The 21,831-nt window shown below is 35.0% G+C and overlaps 2 protein-coding genes across 6 annotated transcripts in view; one reads left to right on the top strand and one right to left on the bottom strand.

The window, feature by feature from the left end:
- Positions 1-17,755, bottom strand: part of TMEM167A (transmembrane protein 167A) — a 43,515-nt gene extending 25,760 nt beyond the window's left edge. The window contains exon 1 of the mRNA XM_074207878.1: positions 17,614-17,755. Within this exon, the coding sequence (XP_074063979.1) occupies positions 17,614-17,616 (3 nt within the window). The 5' untranslated portion in view covers positions 17,617-17,755. The remainder of the gene's footprint in view (positions 1-17,613) is intronic.
- Positions 17,756-17,861: 106 nt separating this feature from the next.
- Positions 17,862-21,831, top strand: part of XRCC4 (X-ray repair cross complementing 4) — a 393,136-nt gene continuing 389,166 nt past the window's right edge. For 3 of the 5 annotated variants that reach the window (XM_074207876.1, XM_074207869.1, XM_074207875.1), the window contains exon 1: positions 17,862-17,949. The gene's annotated coding sequence lies outside the window, so the exon portion shown is untranslated. The remainder of the gene's footprint in view (positions 17,950-21,831) is intronic. The other 2 variants (XM_074207874.1, XM_074207871.1) reach the window with 1 other exon arrangement.

Raw genomic sequence — 21,831 nt, 5'->3', positions numbered from 1 at the left:
CAAACCACTCTTCTATCTTTGTCAAGAAAAGCACAGATGACACGATGAGTCAGACACAACTGAAAATGACAGAACAATATGAATAACATTATCAACAACAAGAATGTTTTGCTCTTGAGCATCTTTTGACATCTTTTTCAACATTCAACCACCACCCCTGCAAAAGTAAAAAGAGGCTACATCAGTCAACAAACATTTATTAAATTGCCAGGCATTGTTTTAAGTACTGGGGATACAAAAGCAGCAAAAGACAGTCCTGCCTGAAGAATCGTATAATCTTAGTGGGGGATAAAACAAAATATATACAAAACAAGCAATATATACAAGATAAATAGGGAAATATGAGAGAAAGGCATAGAATTAAGAGGAGTTGGACAAGGCTTTCTCTAGAAGGTGGGATGCTGATATAAGATGGGAACTAAAAGAAGACAAGGAGAGAAAGCATTCCAATCATGGGAGACAGCCAGAGGAAATGCCCAGAGCAGATAGAGTATCTATTTGTGGAAAAGCCAGGAAGCCAATATCACAGGATCAGAAGACTATGTGCTGTGATGTTAGACTAAAAAGGCAGGGGAAATCTCGGGTGTTCTGCATGCCAAACAGATCATTTTATATTTGATTATGAAGGCAATAAGAAAGCACTGAAATATATTTAGGGAGGTGTGAGGAAGTTTGGCATGATTAGTCTTGTGCTTTAGGAAAACCACTTTAGTGGATGGAGGATAGATTGGATTGGGGAAAGACTTGTGACTGGCAGATCTACCAGCAGGCTACTGTAGTAATAAAGGTGTGAGGTGATGAGGACCTGCAGCTGAGTGGTGACAAGTCAGATGAGAGGAGAGGTGTATTTGACACAAAGGTGAAATTGATAGGCCCTGCCACAGATTGGATAAGGAGTGAGAGATAAATGAGGATTCCAGGATGATAAACCTGAGGGATTAAAAGGACAGGGTTGTTTCCACAGGAATAGGGAAAAATAAGGGACAATTGATTTAGGGGAAAGATGAGTTCTGCTTGGAACACATTAAGATGCTTAATGGACATCAAATTTGAGATGTTTGAAAAGTAGTTGGAGACTTGAATTGTTAACAAGATCTTGGTGTTTTTGATCAATTGCTTTTTAAAGGAAATTTTAGACCTATTTCCATGTCCATATCATAGTTATATTTTAAATTATTTTTGTTAATATTTGGAACAAAGATTAGAATTAAAAATGCACTCTCCCTTGTTTGCTTCAATGATAAAAAAAAATTCAATTCAATAAAAGTATATCCCAAACATCTGAATCCTAGAGAACAGAACTTAAGCTAGGTGCTTTATATATAACTTTGACAAAGGCAGCCAAAATGCAGACGTAGGCCAACTTTTGCCATTCCTTATGCTTCTGTAGACTAAAAAAAAGATCAGGCTCTGAGTAAAAGGTAAGCTAGGAGTTGCTAATTCATGGATAATTTGTGTTCTTCAGAAACAATCTGACCAGAAAGATGGCGTATATCTAAGAGCTTGTGAATATAGCAAATTTACAAGTCTAAATTAAATAGTTCTTTATCAATAAGACATTCAATTTTAAGTGAAATAATTTTAATTATTTTTTTCTACACAACTTTTGCAATCACGATTTTGATATATTGTGGGTTGGCATAGGAAATTAAATAGAACTTTTTTGGAGTTTTGCAAAGCTGCAGTTGACACATGAAGGCCTGCAGACAACACAGAGCTTATGACCAAATACTTAGCACAAATTTTACCGTAAGGTGCTGTAAACACCCCATAAAAGAAAAAAAAATTCAGACCTCTTCTCTGGTATGGAAAGCCAAAACATTTTACACAGATTTTCCAGATGGCAGTGGATGTGCTTCATCCCTAAACCACTGATAGGGCAGAGATAACTAGATAATGTTCAGGCCCTAGATGATGTGTCTTAGATGCTAAGTCTAAGAAATAACGAGATTGGTAAATCACAATTTAAAAAGATAGAAAATAAATGATAGACAATAAATATTATTATTTTTGTTACTATTACAAATGTTTAATGGACATTTTCCTAGTTTTCATATATTTAAAATATTAACTTCCAATATAAGAATCAATTGTTACTGAGAAATAAAGTTCTTTATAAATATAACACTTATGTATGGATTTAAAATATGTATATATGCATATTTGTTAAAATACATGCTGAGAGCATCTAGGTAGCACAGTGGGTAGAGCACAGGCCCTGGAATCAGGAGTACCTGAGTCCAAATCTGGCCTCAGATGCTAAATAATTGCCTAGTTGTGTGACCTTGGACAAGTCACTTAACCCCACTGCCTTAAATTTAAAAAAAAATACATGCTGAAAAATCCTATAATAAATTACTTTGTAATTATGTCCAAAATTTCATTCACTTTCATACATAGTTTAACAGTAAAGGAGAAAAGTATGTAATTAGCTCTGCATAGATTATGCTTCTCATAACTCTTTTGCCTCAGCATGCATAATGAAATTTCCAACAGTTCAACTTATTCATTTTAATATTTCTCCCTTCACATCTTAAGGGCACTGTCATAAAGCACTTATGATTTTCTGTAGGCCCTCAGGCATGCTAGTAAAAAAGGATTATCTAGCATGAATACAGTAATCCAAATTAAAGTCAGATCCTTGGTCATGTTACATTTTAACGAATTATATAGCTCATACTTTTTGGGTAGGGAGCGGAGGTTTACTTTTTCCTTCAAAAATAAAATCTATTTTAGATTTCATACTTATCAGAAGTATTAGTGGTATCTAATTTAACAATGTCTTCCTATTAGAACCAAAATAATGAAAGCATAGGAATTGTGTGAGTTCTCTAAATGACTTTAAATTTATATACATTTTGACCCAAATGTATCAAATAATAAAACTACTCTTATAGATTATGTAGATCAAAGGAGTTTTTTTAATACAACTTTCCTTATTTTATTCTGAAAGGAAAAGTTCTTGCATCCAGATATAGAAACTAATACATCGTTGTAATGTCATCATTTTGATCCTGCTACAGAGATTCTGATGTTCTCTGGTTATATTACCATTCATGATGCATGTACGTTGCTAGAGTGCTACAAGTGGGAGTCAATAACATAAGTTAAAAATCCTCCTTCAGATACTTACTAGCTACATAACTCTGAGCAAGTCAGTTATTTCTTTGAGTCTGTTTCCTCATCTCTAAAATGGAGGGGGGGGGGGGAAGCATCTATTTCATAGCTATGTTGGGAAGATCAACTGGGCATGAATGAGGTAAAGAATGTAAATGGTCTACATACAGATAAAAGCTTTTTTTTTTAGCATTAATATGTCTTGCACATATGAAATGTTAAGTATGAATGAAAAGACCAGAAAACTCTAGGACATTGATTTTATTATCCTTCCTTTGGATAGGATTTAAACCATTTAAACCATCAATGACTGATATTTATTTATTATTAGATAACTGGAAGAGACACTCATTATTTGAAAATTCTAAGAATAAAACAATATATATATATATCTAAAAATGTATAATGCTAACTAGATTGTTACAATGGAATGTACAAATAAGCATATGGAGGAATATCAATAAATCTATATTTAATCCATAAAGATGTGGCCCAATGGTTTATAATAACATGAAGGTAATCCTGTGGGTTTTGAAGCCTGTATTACCAATGGAATGCAGTGTCAACCAGATTAGAGAGGTTTCAAGAAGTCTTACAAATAGATCCCAGCTTATTTTCTGAAGATCAGTCTAAATAAATAAGGTTACTGGAGGACGAATTATTTGATCATAGTTAACCCCCCAAATTATGAAAGGTCACAGATTCTGTGTGATTTATTTTTAATTCTGCAATAGCAGAGGAGCTTAAAATGGGACACAAGGTGCTGAGAATTTCAATTCTTACACTGTTTATAAACATTAGATATTTGCATTTAACAGTGACAAAGTGAGATGCAGGGGGATAGGCTGACAAAGAAAAAATGGAATTGGGAGTTTAAATCTCTCCTTGGTCACACATCTGACTAGGGTAGATCTTTTTAACCTCCCTGGGCCAGAATATCTTTAGTAAAATGAAGGGTTTGTACTAGATGGTCTCTAAGGTCCCTTCCAGTTCTAATGATAATAATTTTGAAGTCTGATGAAATTGCAAAAATAATAGGCAGTAATTATGGCATAAAGTTCCTTTGTTAGATTTAGATAATTTGGATAAAGAAAAATATAGCAAAAAAAGGTGAAAAAAAAGTATATTTCAAAGACTTACAGAAACTTCTGAATAAGAACAGTGAGTAACATATATGATTTTAGGATCATATAGGTTCTCATAAAATAAGGGCAAAAAAGGGAAATATGCACACACACACATCCCCATCACACAATAAAAACAGCAATTAATACAAAAAGCTAAGCAAAAGATATAGATCTAAAATGACATTGAGTAACAGTTCAATTAATGAGTAGATCAAAAACAAAACACTGAAGCAACCAATTTGTTAAAGAACAATAACAAAACAAAATTTAGAGAATACAACAAAAGTAGTGCTTAAAAGAAAATTACACTACTTAAAATGTTAAAAAAAGTTAAATGAATTGGACATTTAATTAAAAAGGGAAATGAAACAATTTAAAACTCCCAAGAAGAGAAATTAACATAAAATTAGAAAATACATAAAATAAAAAAATAAAGACTACAGAACTTATAACTAAAATATAAACAAATTAATAAGATAAGAAAGGGAAATCTTAAGCAATATAATTTCAGCAAAAAACAAAACAAAAACAAACTTCTCCCTGAAAGTGAAGAGGGAAGAAATGTAGCTTTAGTTTAGAAGGAAATACAAGCAAACCTTTAAAGAACAAGTATACCTCTAGCTACAATTGAAAAGAAGGTATTTGACTAAACTTTTTAAGACAAATATAGTTCTGATGCCCAAACCAAGAAGGGATATCGTAGAAAAAGATAATTGTGGACCAACATTAATAACACAAAAATTCAAATGAAATCTCAGCAGAGAATCTATAAGCATTAAAAAATTATCCTATTCACAATCTGGTTTTATAAAAAGGATACAAAAGTGATTCACTATTAGAATCAATAAGCATAATAAATCAAATAATCAAAACCATATGGTTATGTCAAGTGATGAAATCTGACTAATTTTCTTTCAATAAAAGTCACAAAAAGAACCCTCTTTAAATAATCAAAATTATCTATCTAAAACCAAACACTAGTAATGTTTTCCAAAAATATAATCTGTGTTTTACTTTAATAAGTACATCCTACAGGATCCTTCTCTCCACAGTAGAGGAAAAATGATGTTTGCTATGGCAATTAAACAAGAAAGACTTTGTTTTGGAATGAGACCAGATGCTTGTGATGTAATTTCCAACAACAGAATTCCCTCTACCAATATAGATCTTCTGTGGTTTGTATGATCTCAAGAGAGTCTTTTTTAAAGATTTGTTATATGCAAAATATAAAAATTCCCTCCAAATAGATAAGAATTATTTCTATTTATAGATAACTTGATTATGCAGTGCCTGGAACACGTTATGCACTTCATGATTGATTGTTGACTGACTGATTTACTTAAAAAAAAAATTCCAGAGATTCAACAAATTGAGCTAGTTAATAGTTTCAGTATAATATAGCACACATAGAACTTCTACAAAATCTTTGACCAAGTGACTAGTACATTACTATACAATTAGGAGAGATGTTTAACCTTTGTTTACTTTAGCTTTCAGATGTTCAGTAAATATTGTTTATTGAATAACTGAGTTTCCTGAATTTATAAGTATAGCATTTACTTCAGGGAAATAATATTAAGAAATTGAAATGACAGTTGTTTTACATAAATGATTAGAATTATAATTTTATTAAACAAAACACCAATTTTTAAAATATCAGATAAGCCAACTTAGTGTGTGAATACACATACACATGAATATCCTTTCATCCACAAATATAATTTTCTTGCTCACGGAAACAAAAAATTCCCCGTTTGTAAAACAAGGAAATGAAGACAAATATAAACAAGAATGAAACTGCAAAACTGAGTCAATGCTCATAACCTAATTATTGTGAAAAATCACTAAGTATTTAAGAAATAGGCCAGTATTTTATCATGTACAAAATTAGGTCAGCATTTCCAAAGTAGGTTCTACTATAAATTCATCATGTATTGTTATTATATTAAAAATTATTGCAATTCAAGGAAAAAACAAATAATACTATATAAAAAAGAAATTAGGAACTCATCTATTCAAGTTAAGTGATCATAACTACTGAAAAATATGTGTTCATAGGATCTATGAGCAACATTTTCTGTGGGAAATATGCTGGGAAAATAGAATTTTGCTGTTTTCTCCTAATTACAAAAGTATTTTACTAATTCAATTTATTTTCCTTTTAAAAATAGCATCAAGAAATTAATTTTTAACTCATCATGCTTGAACTTCTCAAGTCATGCAAAAGAATCATAGTTGGAAGGGTCCTCAGAGGTCATCTAGCTGAAAGAAAATCTGCATAAGAATCCCCTGGACAACACTCCAGAGAAGTGGTAACCCAGATTTCTTTTCAACACTTTCAGTGGGGAGGGAGAAGGGATCCATTCCATAACTGAATAAGCTCTAATTGCTAGGAATTCCTCCCCAACATCAAACAAATTTGCCTTTTTAATGTGTCTCAATTGTTCCCCATTCTTCCCTATTGGGTCACGATCCTGCCTGCACTCTACCCTTTCACCCTTAAAACTTTTCTTCCCCAGGTTCAATATTTCCAGTTGCTTCAACTAATTCTCAGATTACGTTATTTACAGATCCTTCACTATCTTGCCTTCCCCCTGACACTCAGGTTAGCTTATGAGTATTTCCTAGCATGAAGTACATGATGACTTCATCTAATCAAGGTAGAAAATATTAGTCCTGGACACTATGTTGATTTTCCAACTGCCTAAACCTGCAGTACCTTTTCTTGGTACATAGCATGTTGCTGACTCTTACATGAGTTTACGTTTAGCCTTATTACATCTCATCTCATTAGATGAATACTACTCTTCTCAGTTAAGATAATTAGCAACTTTGGCTAAGTCATTATACCTCTATAGTTCTCAATATCTTCAACTATGCTAAGATTCCTTTCCAGTCTGAAGCTCTGTGATCCTATAAACAGAAATAGGAAGGTAATGATAATTAAATGTTGTTGAAGATGCTCTCTGCAAATGAAAATTGAGATAAGTTTGAATCACATTAACAGAGTGAAAGAAGGGAACATAATTTCTAAAGGTTTAGCTGTCAGGCTTTAAGCACATTTTCTTTAAACTTTGTCAGTTCTAAAATTCAATTATCTTAAATAGTTATATATTTATATAACTATATAACTTACATCTGCATGGCTCAAAGTTAAAATAAAACAATGTTTTGATTATCAGGTATCGAATTTTGCAAAGTTTTTCGATTTTCATCACAAATTAAGTGAGTCTGAAAGAACAAAATATCTGTCTGGGGCAATTTAATATTTTTATATCAATAAACAAGTCATATGAAGGACACAAGAAACTATCAGCTCAATTACAAACAAGTTGCATTCCAAAACTTTGTTTACAATTTAATAATAAGTAGAGTCCATTTCCCCTACATACACAAAGGTTTAAACAATATATTTTTTTTAGGTTTTTGCAAGGCAAATGGGGTTAAGTGGCTTGCCCAAGGCCACACAGCCAGGTAATTAAATGTTTGAGACCGGATTTGAACCGAGATACTCCTGATTCCAGGGCCGGTGCTTTATCCACTGCACCACTTAGCCACCCCTAAACAATATTTCTTATCTTCACCTACTATGTATACACTATACGATTTTCACTTACTCTTAATAAAAAACATGCTATTAAATAAACAATACTTAGTGCCTCACATTTATCCACAAATGCCTATTTACCCCAAATGTTCTATGGAAAAACTTAGAAGTCAGGTCACTAGGAATACATTTCCCAATACATTTCCCTTCTCCCTGGGCCAAGAGCAGCACTTTTCACCTGGTGAGAAATTCCTCTTCAATTCTCCTTTAAAACTGTTAATAGTCACTTGTTATTATGATAATAGGGTTATAGCTAGAAAGGAACTCTAAAAAACATTTAGTCTAATCCTCTGGAAGGGGCCTGGAGAGCTTATGTGACTTGTCCAACGTCATATAGTTAGTGACAGTTAGGATTTAAACCAACATCTCTCATGACCTCAAATATTTCACCTATAAACTGCCTCCTGTGTATCTTGAATTAAATAGTCTGCCAATATCTTGTAGCTACTTAAAGTTTCTTTTAGATGTTTTCAATAGTTGTCTCTCATGCACGGAATTTCCTTCTTGAAACCTCCTGGCTTCCTTGAAATCTTAGCTAAAACAATCCCCATGTTCTTTAAGATGTTTTTTCTGGTTTTCCAGTAATGCCAGTGCTTTAGAGGTAGCTAGGTGATATAGTGGATAAAATGCTGGGCCTGGACTAGGAATATTCAAATTCAAATCTTTATTTGAATTTGGGTAACTCTGGGCACATCATTCAACCTATCTACTTCAGTTTCATCAACTGTATAAGTACATAATGGTACCTACCTCCCATGATTGTTGTGAAGATCAGTTGAGAATCTCTGTGAAGTCCTTAGTATTGTCCTTAGAACACAGAAGGTGCTTATATAAATGCTTATCTCCTTTCTCCCTCCTTGTAACATTATTCTTCCTTTCTCCCCATATTTTATTTACACACACACACACACACACACCTATCTTGTTCACACCTAATTGATGGAATATTGATCCCTCTATTAGAATGAGCACTTTTTGGGGAAGGAAATATTTTTGTCTTTCTTCTATCCCCAGTGCTAAACTTAGTGACTGGAACATAATATACAGTCTTGATAAATTACTTTTATCCACTCTATCAGGTCTTCCTTTCTTATACTCTGATTTTCAACCTTTACTACTTATTGGTTTCTTTCCTTCCAATAGGAAAACATGCTCAATTTTCTCTCTCCTTAAAAACTCTTTATTTGACTGTCTGTGTTGTTCTATTTCTCTTCTCCCTCTGACAATCCAACTTTCAGAAAGCTGATACATTACCTGCTTTGATTAACAAGGGGAATAGAAATTTCCTAGAGGACTGAGGGAGAATGCCCAACTACCAGTTTACTGTTAGGTTACATGGCTATTCACATGACAGGTAGAAACATAGAAGACATAACTTCTACATTTCCTTTTATGATGATTTTAGGTATTTAAAAGTCAAGAAGTAATTTCACAAAAAATCTTCATAAGAATAATCCTTGGATGAAGCTAAATCATATACTACCAACAAGGTGCCTGAACCAGGGGTATAATATACATTTACAGGTTCAGACCTGTTCAAAACAATCACAACAAAGTTATTCAATAACATGGAAGTACTTAATTTCAAGTTTACAGGTTATATGGACCTTGGAGCAAAGTACAAAGTATCAAATGTTTATTAGAAAATCAGTTGATATTTTAAATTGCCAAAATCATATTTTTCTGGAACAAATGCCATTTCTTTCTAACTTTACACTTTGTAATGCAATTATATTAATTAAAAAAACCCACTTTATTCTTTTCAACATGCCATCTTCAGATGTAATTTAAAACCAGAAACAACATTCCTTAGTTTTGATAGAAAAAAAATTTGATTACATATGCTTCTTTTTTTTTTTCATTTTTAGTTTTTGCAAAGCAATGGGGTTAAGTGATTTGCCCAAGATCACACAGCTAGGTAATTATTAAGTATCTGAGACTGAATTTGAACTCAGGGACTCCTGACTCCAGGGTCAGTGCTCTATCCAATTCATCACCTAGCTGCCCCAATATATGTCTTTTGACAAAATTTGTAACTACTACTAAAAACTATAAAAAGCATTACCTTTTTAAGTTTTTTTTTCTTTTTTGTAAGGCAAACGGGGTTAAGTGGCTTGCCCAAGGCCACACAGCTAGGTAATTAAGTGTCTGAGACCGGATTTGAACCCAAGTACTCCTGACTCCAGGGCTGGTGCTCTATCCATGGCTGCCCCCCCATTCTTTTGTTTTTTAAGAAAGATTTTATTTATTTTGAGTTTTACAATTTTCCCCCATTCTTGCTTCCTAAAATCATTTTTTAAAAAAATTATGGATCATAAAAATTAGTCCTTAAAATTTAAAAATGATTTTAAAGCGTTAGCTGGTGTCTCAGACATTCTCAGTGAAAAAACCCTAGAATAGGAAATAATTGCACCAGTATATCTATTTTTTAAATAAAAAACTACAGCTATTTATATGGTAAATGTTCTATATCAGTTACAATAATGCCTTTTAACTTTTCCAAAACTCTTTACCTTCTTATCTTTATTTTGTTATTAAATGATTACAATAATAGGGCAAAATTCAATCTAACACAATTAGTGGAAAAAGAAGTAAGTTCAGAAAAAATAGTATAGAAATATATGAGAAATTATAGAGTTTTAAGAAAATTGATAAGAATAAAAATGTTTTTGATTATGTGGAATTATGATTTATATGCAAAAGTGATTAAAGGTTAGGATTATTTTAACATGATTTTTGATAATTAATTATAAACCATACTAATCACCTTGATATTGCATAATATATTAGAGAGTTACAAGAAATGATTCAGAATAAGAGAAATACATTCACATTCCTGAGCTGGAATCCTGACTCTGACACAACTTTTTCCTATAAAATAGTGACAATGATCCTTCTACATACAGCTCAGAAGGTTGTGCTGTGGATTCAAGGAGATAGTGTGTAGAAATAACACTATAAGCTATATAAAGGTCAGCCAATATAATTAAAGTGTTATAATTAAGACTTTTCACTAATTTAGGCATGCCTTTCTCTAATAAAATCAAATTAGTCAAGTTTTATGGTACTAGAAATCTACATTTATGATCTCCCTAGTTTTCTACAATGTCTTAGTTTATAGCCTATTTAAAGAGAGGATGTGTGTCTGGAGTTTTGATTGCTGAATCTGACAAAATACATGAGGACAATTAGACTCATCCTGTGCTGCAGGTTTGGCTCTCCTCACCAATCTTCATTGCTCGTTTGCTTGGAGCATCTTCAATAAACACTAAGCTATCAGGAAAGGTCACCTTCAGGCTTTAGATTTGGAGTGTGCCTTAGGGACAATTTAGCTGAAGAGGCAACTGAAGTCCAGAAAAGTTAAGTGTTTTGCCCAACATTATACAAGAAGTAGGAGAGTCAAGGTTTGAAAAGAGATACTCAAAAAACTAATACTCTTTAAAACTATGCTATAAATTTTCTTTCTTTTGTTTGCTTGGTTTTGGAGGCATTTTGGGAAAAGTGACTTGCTCAGGGTCACACAGCTTCTCCCATCCTTCTGTCTCCGGGGCCACCACTCTATCAACTGAGCTACCTCAGTGGGGGGGGGGGGGGGGGGGAAGAGGACTGGCTTATAGTCCAGTGCTTAATTATTTTATTTCATATTATGTCATATAATATGCATTCTATTTACTGATTTCTATAACTTATTTTTGAGTTATATTTAAAGTAGGATCTAAAGTTTTATTATCTTATTTTAAAAATACTTGTTCAAGACTCAGAACAGATAGGAAGATTGTTTTTGGACAAGTCAACTCAGGAATTTGTTTTGTTCCACCAGACTTATGTGTTCAAGTTTTTGTCTGTATTTTTTCAATTAGTGGAAATCTATCTTCTCTGGCTCCCACCCTCCCCCAGTCCTCAAAAAAGAAAATAAAAGACTTATGTGTTAGAAGGTCTTTTGGATTGAGGGAAGATGGGAGCCAGAGAAGAAAAGATTTTTACTAATTGAAAAAATCAAACAAAAAATCCCTCAAATATTCAAATATTTATCTGGGCCCAAATTAAACCATAGCATAAAGTCAAAGGACCATAGATTTAAAGTTGTATAAATGGGAACCTAATTCCTAATATACCATAATTCAGACATATTAAACATAATTCTAAATGACTTCAGTACTGGTGTACAATGTGCTTGATGTATCTATAAGTGCAGTGTACTAGAAGCTGGGAGAAACAATGATTTAGTGACAAAGTCATTTTTAAGTTCATAATAAGAAATAAAGAGGGCCTGCTTACTAATATCCCTTCTAGTTCTAAAATTTTATAATCCTATAAGTTTTATTAAATTTAGTAAGAACATGGAGATGTAATACTTGATATTTCTTTATATTACAGCAAAGGGTTATAAAATCAGAGTAATTCATTTGACCCTACATAGTATATACATATATATGGTATAGTACAGTAACTGTATAGTTCAGAATAGTACAGTATATAGTAAAGGAACTGCAAAGTTAGTTTTTACAGTAGTTAGATCTGTTAAGCATGGGGTCAACCTTAGATATACATTCAACTCTTCCATGTGAAAAACGGTTAGAAGGTTAAATCTGCATTATCCAAAGGGCACAACCAGATGAATTCTCCAGATCTACTGCCATCACTGACTTGCAGTAGTTGTTAACTGAAGAGACAATTATCTATCCACTGTTATACATCTTGATTTTCAATGAGCATGAAGATAAAGTGGAAAAAAATTGGGTAAAAAATATCTCTTTTGTAGGATGTATTAGAAAAAGATGTTTTTGAAAATGCTAAGATAATTTAGGGTTTGTTTGTTTTTTTAAAGAAATGTATCTTTGGGGGCAGCTAGGTGGCACAGTGAATAGAGCACCGGCCTTGGTGTCAGGGGGACCTGGGTTCAAATCTGACCTCAAACACTCAGTAATTACCTAGCCATGTGGCCTTGGGCAAGCCACTTAACCCCACTGCCTTGAAAAAAATCTAAAAAGAAAAAGAAATGTATCTTTAGGATAGACTATAAAAGAATCAGGATATTATAAATTCTAAAAATAAATTTAAAAAAACTGAATCTTCTAGGATATATCCAAATTATTTGGGAACTCAAATACACACACACACACACACATGTACATACACAGGATTGGTATAAAAAGTACTAGTTTTGGAGTAAGGAGACTCTTGGATAGAATGCTATCTCTTACACTTAACTACACTTATTAGGTGTATGATGTTGGGCTATATAAAGTGACCCTTCTATTCCCTGGCTCTTCATCTGTAAAATAAAATGAAGGAGTTGGTGGCTTCCAAGGTCCCTGTCATCTTTAAATCGATGACCCCATATACTTCTCTGCACTTCAGCTTTCTCATCTGTACAATGAGGAAAATAACTAGTCACTTCTTCATGTGAGGAAGACCTATAAACAGTCTTTTTAACTCTTCAAGTGCCAGTAACTGAGAGTTAAGCCTTGAGAGGAGAGATCCTCTTTACATCTGCCTTTGTATCCCTATAAAATAAAGAAAATAGGGTTCTTAAAAAAAAAATCAAATGATTACACAAGGTCAACTCAAATTGGGAATCATAGTTTTGGACTGCACATTTTCCCAAAATGTGGTATGAGGAAATTAATTATGTTGGCACATTGTCTAATCAGTCAATTAATCATTAAGTAACTAAGTTTTTAAGAATCTGTTATGGGCTGGATACTGTGCTATATGATGGGAAATAAAAAATAAAAAATTATATATATATACATATATATGTATATGCAATGCCCCAGGAACTTAACTTCTAATATTATTAACATTTATAATTCCTCTACTTTTTAGTTTGAATACTTTGACTTTTTAATCACACTAATCAAAAGCAACAAAGTCTTCAAGAATTCAGGTGAAGTTTTTAATGTTGTGGAAAATGCACTAGCCAAATGTGGCTTAAGACTAAGCTAAAGAATTTTTAGTTCCACAAGCCTATTGCTATTTTCATATTAGAATTGTCAAATATATAAAATGTTTCTTTTCCCTAAAAATACTTGTGTCTTATTAAATGGTTGCTGTCTCTATGACACAAAACTTTTGTAGCTGAGATTTTCAGAAGAGAAACTCATTCAACTTTACATGATATACTGTGTCATATTTGACTCATTTCTGGAATTAAGCTCTTTTTTGAACTATTTCCTAAACTCATAACATTAATTATCTCTAGGTTACCTCAGGAATGTGTCTGGGTTCAAAATCAAGAGGATGCCTAGACAGTGATTCATTTTTTGAGGAATTACTACATGAGGCTATTTTGAACCCTCCTTATTTGAACCTTCCTAAATTCACTTTCTACCTAATTCGGACATCCCATGTTAATGGGAAAAAATGAATGAAAGGACCAAGACAGAAAGCCTAACAACTTGACAGATAATTCCATTGTCTACCTGTACCTTTATATTACTTTCTATTATTTTATATCTGACAGAAAAAAATTACTAAAGTAATTATGCTGACCGGCAGAAGTGGTGTTTTTAATTTGGTTTAGATAACATTAAATTTAAACACAACTTACATAATTCTTTCAGATTATAAAGTTAAACTAATATAACTAGAATTATAACCTTTACCCCTCTGTGACAAGGACCAAAAGACAAAACTAACTGTATACAATTATGAAATTAAAAAGTAGTTATTTCCTAGTTTACAAAAACATATATTTGTTAGGAAATGAATTAATCAGAGGACTTTCAAGATAGGCTGCCGAGGAGCACAGCTCTCCCACACATATTCCAGCAATGACCTAAAAAAAAGGCACCAGACTGAGTAACATAAAAATTCAAAGAGAAACATCAGGAACCCCCTCCATCCAGTCTAAGATAGTACAAAAAGGACAGAGTAATGTATGACTAGGAAAATCAGTATGAACTCATAAGAAAAGGCCTGAAACTTTGGGCACAGAATGTCTGAAGTGACTAGAACAAAAGAAAAAGAATTTAAAGGGAATAATAAAAAAGTGGAAAAGAAGAAATCTAGAAGCACAAGATAACCACACTATACAATGAAGTAAAAATCATCAAAACAAAAAAGTTGATCTTAAGAACACAAGACAAAAGTAATCATAGTAGCTTAATGTTTAATTAAATTCCCCAAACTTCAACTACAAAGATTCATTCACTATTTGACAAAAATTGGAAAGCAGCTTGGCAGAAATTAGGTTGATAACTACATATTACACCATATAACACACAAAAAAGCTATAGGACCTAGAAATACAAAGTCATTTCATAAGCAAATTAAAAGCAAAGGGGAGGAAATTCCATTCACAACCATGGAAATGAGGAAGAATTCTTGACTAAGTGAAGGGCAGAGAGGATCACAGATTTAAAAAAAAAGAATAATTTTGATCATGAAAATTAAAGTTTTTGTATAAAAGCAATTCAGTAAAAATTAGGAGGGAAAGGGTTAACTTAAAATTGAAGGCTGTTTCTCTGACAAAGGTGCAATAATCCAATGTTTCTGTATATAAGAACAAAATTCATTTCTCAATTGAAATAGTTAAAGATATCAATAGGCAGTTCTCAAAAATATAAAATCAAGTTATTAACCATTATAAAAATACTTCAAATAATAATAAAAGCAAATTAAAATAATTCTTGAGGAGCTCCTTCACAAATACCAGATTAACAATGATTAGAAACTAAAGGAATCATGGAAGGACAGAAACATTAATAATGCACTGTTGGTAGAGATATGATTTGATCTAACAATTCCAAAAACCAAAGTTAAAATTACTCAAGTCCCTAAAATGGGATTCTAATAGCAGACATAATGGGCCAACATGTACAAAAATATTCATAGCAATGCTTCACTGTAACAAAAAACTGGAAATCAAGTTCTTGTGAACTGTGGAATAGTAGAACAAAATATGCTTTATATAATGGAATATTATATTATTTTGGGGATAGGATAGATTCAGAGAAACCTGAGAAAGTCGTAAGAACTGTAGAATGAAGTAAGTAGGATGAGAACAATTTACACAATGAAAAGATTTAATAATTCAATTCAATATCCATGTATGACTCCACAAGACAGATTTTCCATCTCTTCAGAGAATGATAGGGAGTGCATATTCAAGCATGGTCAATGTATGGATTTCTTTTCATTGATTATGCTAATTTGTTATACTGGAGGATTTTCTTTTTCTTTTGCTGGGCCAGCAGAGGGCAAGAGAAATGAAAAGTAATAGTGATGCCAAAAAAATGCAAGAGCTTCAGAGAAGCATTTAAAGAATATACATAGAATAGGTTCAGAGTTGAACACAGACAAACTTTGGAACATGATGAATTAAAGAAAAACAAACTATTCATAATGAGATTCAAAGTTTCATTTACAATTCTATTTTTCTTTGTATATAGAAAGGTTTCTAGCAGGTGAGTTGTGGCATGGCCTGTCAAGTTCAAAAAAATAAATAATAATAAAAAAGTCACTAGTAAATTTTTCAGACCTATCTTTAAATCTGTTAAAGGGTCAATAAAGATCACCATTGTAGAGAATTTTAATTACAAGTGTATCTAGCAATGCAGAATACTAACAGAAAAAAAATGGACTCATATCTAGTGAATAATCTGGAAATATTAATCTTCAACCCAAGGTAGCATACTGGCTAGAGTCAAGACTTGCAAATATGTTGGCTTACAAACAAGCTGATTTCAGTGACTGAATAGTGCGCAAAACTCCCTCTACCCAATACAGATCAGTACCTGTTCTGTAATTTATAGTATTTAACAGTTCCGTGGGGACACTGGGGGTCACAGGTGTCAGAGGTGGAGCAAATAAATAGCAAAATCTTTGATTTTTAATATAACTGACAAATTTTAAGTATAAGAAGCTTATTTAGATCCTTTCACCCCTCCAAGTTTTTCATGCCCTTGACATTTCAAGATTTCTACTTAACTTCCTGTATCCCTTAATTATTCTTCAACTTTCACTTACTGGGTACTTTTGTAGGGAGTGGGAAGGTAGGCAGCAAAGCAAGCAAGGCTGCAGGATGAGTACCTATAAAGCCCAAACACTTCCTAAAAGGTCATTTCAACGATGGAATGTGGTGGGACGATACTTAAAAAGAAAAAAAAAAAGATTTTCAGCAAAGCACTGAAAAACTACCCTAGACCAATGCCCAGGTAATAATGGGAGAAGAAGAGGGGGAGGCTAGATGGCGCAGTGGATAGGGCACCGGCCTTGGAGTCAGGAGGACCTGAGTTCAAATACGAACTCAAACACTTAATAATTACCTAGCTGTGTGGCCTTGGGCAAGCCACTGAACCCCACTGCCTTGAAAAAAAACTAAAAAATAAAATAAAATAATGGGAGAAGAACACCGATAGAGAAAACACAAGGGACCCCGGCTCTCCAAGGACCCAAAGTTGGACAGAAACCGAGTTCAAGGCGGGTGCTGTGACACCTGCCCACTGAGGCGCTCAGCAGCTATTTTTAAAAGCCTTTGGCGGGGCGGGGGCGTTTCTGGGCAGCGCTGGGGGCCTTTGGCTGGGAATGGAGCGGAGAGCCGGGAGGGCTCCTCTTCGCCCTTCTCTCCCTCCCTCCCGCTCTCGCCACCCTCTCCTTCGCCCTCTTCCAGAAACCCTGGGTCCGGAGGGGTTCTGGTACTGGCCCCGCTGCCTCTCCACCTGCCGCCCCTTCCCGGATCTCCCACCGGAGGGGGCAGCCCGGCCCACCGCCCGCAAGCCCCACGGTACCAACGCAAGCCCGATCCCCGGCTCTTACCATAGTGAGAGCTCCGCTACCCCCAGCCACATCACCCTTCCGGGGCAACGGGCGGAAGAGGCGCTTGGTCCCGCCCTCGCCTCTCGCCTTGCTCCACACGCTTCCCGACGATTGGTCCGATCGAGCATCGGGTCTCACGCGCGGCGCGGCTGCGGCGGCGCGGTTGGTCTGCAGAAGCTAGGGGCGGGGCCGTTCAGCTGTCGCTGGGAAGTGACGCAGTAGGAGAACGCTCTTTTGATTGGCTGCAGTTCATTCTGCCTCGGGAGCGGGCCTTTTAGAGAAAGCCGGAAGTGGAGACTCTGAAGGCCATAGGCTCCGGAAACGGCAGTGTTCCCTGTGAGTTTACGCGCCTGTTGCCCCTATTCCCGTGGAGGCTGACCTTTCTTCTCCTCCTGCTGTTCGCATCCCATGGCCTGCCCCAGCTTATCTCGGCAGCCCCGCCAACCGCTCCTCCAACCGGCTTCCGGTCCCTCGCCGCCCCTCCCCCTCCTTCGGAAGCCCGGCCTAGGCAGAGAACCTGCCTCAACTCCCAGGCTTATGCTCCTTGTTCCACTCTGGGCCGCGGAATGCTGAAGGGCCGGGAGTGGGAAGAGGTGGAGTGGAGACTAAGGAGGCTAAGGAGCACTTGGGCTGCATGGGTTGGCATCCCACTGCCCTCAGGTCAAGCGTTGCCAAGTTGTAAGGCGGGGTGATGAAGCACTTATTAGGCGCTTGCTATATACCGCTTCCCCTCCCCTCTCTCCAATGTTTATGGTTCTTATCCTTAAAGAGCTAAAATGTCAATGGAGAGACAATGGGTAGAAGACTAGCTACATCCTAGTGGTCTGCAAAGTAGCAGGCCCGGAATCTGAAGCATGGGGAGGGACTGCCAAGTACAGGGGAGACCCTGAAGAGTGGTAGTTGAGCTTCAGGGCAATCTAGCAATCACTGGTGAGGGAGAGCAGACTAGGCTTAGGGACAGCTAGGAGGAAGACGCCGAGGTGGAATGATCCAGTCAGCAAAGCCATTAATGTTGTTATTAAGGGCTTTAAATGCCAAACAGAAGACTATTTGATCCTGTGGTGATAAGAAGTCAGGAAAAGGAAATAACTGCAAAATGATCTAGAGGAAGTGACACGATTTGGCATTGGAGTGGGGATTTGATTGGGAGTCCAGACTGGAATGGAGATTGCAAATTTGAGTGACAGGGAAGATGGTAGTGTTCTCAATAGTTACAAGGAATTTCCGATGTGGATTTAAAGGGGGAAAGCTAACTCTGTTTTAGACATGTTGAGTTTGAGATGCCTATATCACATTCAGCTCAAAATGTCTAAAAGGCAGTTGGTGATGTGGAAATGGAACTATGGAGATAGCTGAAGTCTGGGTATATAACTTGTATAGCTGATAATTGAACCCAAGGGTGGTGCTGAAGATCAGCTAGTGAGATTGTGTAGAAAGAGGTGAGTGCTTAGTGGTAAGGAAGGAAGGAGAAGAAACAGAGCATGTTATTATGAAAGAAGAGGAGGTGACTAACAAATGTCAAATATTGCAGAGATCAAGAAGGATGAAAACAGAAAAGGTGATTAGATTTGACAAGTAAGACATCATTAGCTATAGAGATAAATTTTAAGCTATATTGCAGAGGTTTAGAAGAGAGTGAGATTACTTGGTCAGGGTCATACCAATCAAACTGCCAAAAAATTATAGAGCTAGAAACAAATTATAAAATTCATCTGGAAAAACAAAAGTTCAAAAATACCAAGGGAATTGATTTTAAAAAATGCAAAGGAAGGTGGCCTAGAAGTCTCAGATCTCAAAACATATTAGAAAGCAATAATTATTAAAACATTCTGGTACTAAGAAATAAGACTGGTAGATCAGTGGAACAAATTAGTCATACAATATGTAGTAACCAACCATAGTGATCTAGTATTTGTTAAACCCAAAGACCTAAGTTTCTGGGACAAGAACTCACTATTTAACAAAAGCTTCTGGGAAAAACTGGAAAACAATATGACAGAAATGAGGGATAAACCAACATCTTACACCATAAACCAAAATAAGTACATGATTTAGACATAAAGAATGATTTAAATACACTAAATTAAAGAATAGTTTAGCCATCAGGTCTAAGGAGAAAGGAAGAATTTATACTGAGAATATTATGAGATGTAAAAATTGATCATTTTGACTATATTAAAAAGTTTTTGCCCAAACAAAATCAGCACAACCAAGCTTAGAAAGAAAGAATGCTGGGAATTATTTTTTTAAACAGCAAATACCTCTGATAAGGCCAAATTTCATAAATATATACAAAACAGTGAAATTTATAAGAACCCAAGTCATTCTCAATTGATAAATGGTAAAAGGATATGAACAGACATTTTTCCAAGAAATCAAAGCTATCTATAGTCATAAAAAATGCTATAAATCACTATCAGAGAAATACAAATTATTTTTTAATTTAAATTTATTTTTATTAAAGTTATTATTTGAGCTTTACATTTTCCCCCAATCTTGCTTCCCTTCCCCTCCCCCCCCCCCAGAAAGCACTCTGTCAGTCTACTTTGTTTCCATGTTGTGCCTTGATCCAAATTGGGTGTGATGAGAGAGAAATCATATCCTTAAAGAGAAGAGAAGTCTTAAGAGGTAACAAGATCAGACAATAATCTGTTTTTTTTTTCTAAATTAAAGGGAATAGTCCTTGCACTTTGTTCAAACTCCACAGCTCCTTATCTGGATACAGATGGCACTCTCCTTTGCAGACAGCCCAAAATTGTTCCCGATTGTTGCACTGATGGAATGAGCAAGTCCTTCAAGGTTGAACATCACTCCCATGTTGCTGTTAGGGTGTACAGTGTTTTTCTGGTTCTGCTCATCTCACTCAGCATCAGTTCATGCAAATCCCTCCAGGTTTCCCTGAAATCCCATCCCTCCTGGTTTCTAATAGAACAATAGTGTTCCATGACATGCATATACCACAGTTTGCTAAGCCATTCCTCAATTGAAGGACATTTACTGGATTTCCAGTTCTTTGCCACCACAAACAGGGCTGCTGTAAATATTTTTGTACAAGTAATGTTTTTACCCTTTTTCCTCATCTCTTCAGGGTATAGACCCAGTAGTGGTATTGCTGGGTCAAAGGGTATGCACATTTTTGTTGCCCTTTGGGCATAGTTCCAAATAGCTCTTCAGAAGGGCTGGATGAGTTCACAGCTCCACCAACAGTGTAATAGTGTCCCAGATTTCCCACATCCCTTCCAACAATGATCATTATCCTTCCTGGTCATACTGGCCAATCTGAGAGGTGTGAGGTGGTACCTCAGAGAAGCTTTAATTTGCAGAGAAATAAAAATTAAAACAGTGCTGAGGATCACCTCATAACCTAAGAGATTCACTAATTTGTTGGAAAATGACAAATATATGAGGGGATATGGCAAAACTGAGACACTTAAGGTTGGTAGAGATGTGAACTATCTGACCATTCTGGAGCATAATTTAAAACTATGCACAGAGGGCAATCAAAGTGCAATCCAGCAATACCACACTAGGTCTGTATACCAAAGACATTTACAAAAAAAAAAGAGAGAAGGACCTATTTATATAAAAATATTATATCAAGTTTTTTTTTTGGTAATAGCACAGAATTGAAAATTGAATGAATAAGGGGTGGCTAGGTGGCACAGTGGATAGAGCACCAGCCCTGGAGTCAGGAGTACCTGAATTCAAATCTGACTTCAGACACTTAATAATTACCTAGCTGTGTGTCCTTGGGCAAGTCATTTAACCCCATTTGCCTTGCAAAGACCTTAAAAAAAAAAGAAAACAAAAGAAAATTGAACAAATGCCAATTGGGGAATAGCTGAACAAATTGTAGTATATGAAGTGTAATAAAATATTATTGGCCTATATGAGAAATGATGAGAATGATTTCAGAGAAACCTTAGAAGACTTAAATGAACTGATGCTGAGTGAAGTAAACAGAACCAGGAAAACATTGAATACAGTAACAGCTATATTTTATGATGATGAACTGTGAATGACTTAACTGTTGCAATCTGAATGCAGAGTGAAGCATACTATTTTCACCTTTTTCACCATTTTTGTCTTTTTCTTTCACACCATGCCTAATATAGAAATATGTTTTACAAGGATGTACATGCTTAACCTGCATTACATTACTTTCCATCTCACTGAAGTAGATAGGAAGGGAGAAAGAGAGAGAATTTTGAATTCACA

The sequence above is a fragment of the Macrotis lagotis genome, chromosome X, assembly GCF_037893015.1.
Source record: "Macrotis lagotis isolate mMagLag1 chromosome X, bilby.v1.9.chrom.fasta, whole genome shotgun sequence".
NCBI lineage: Eukaryota > Metazoa > Chordata > Mammalia > Peramelemorphia > Peramelidae > Macrotis > Macrotis lagotis.
This window is presented reverse-complemented; position numbering and strand designations above follow the sequence as displayed.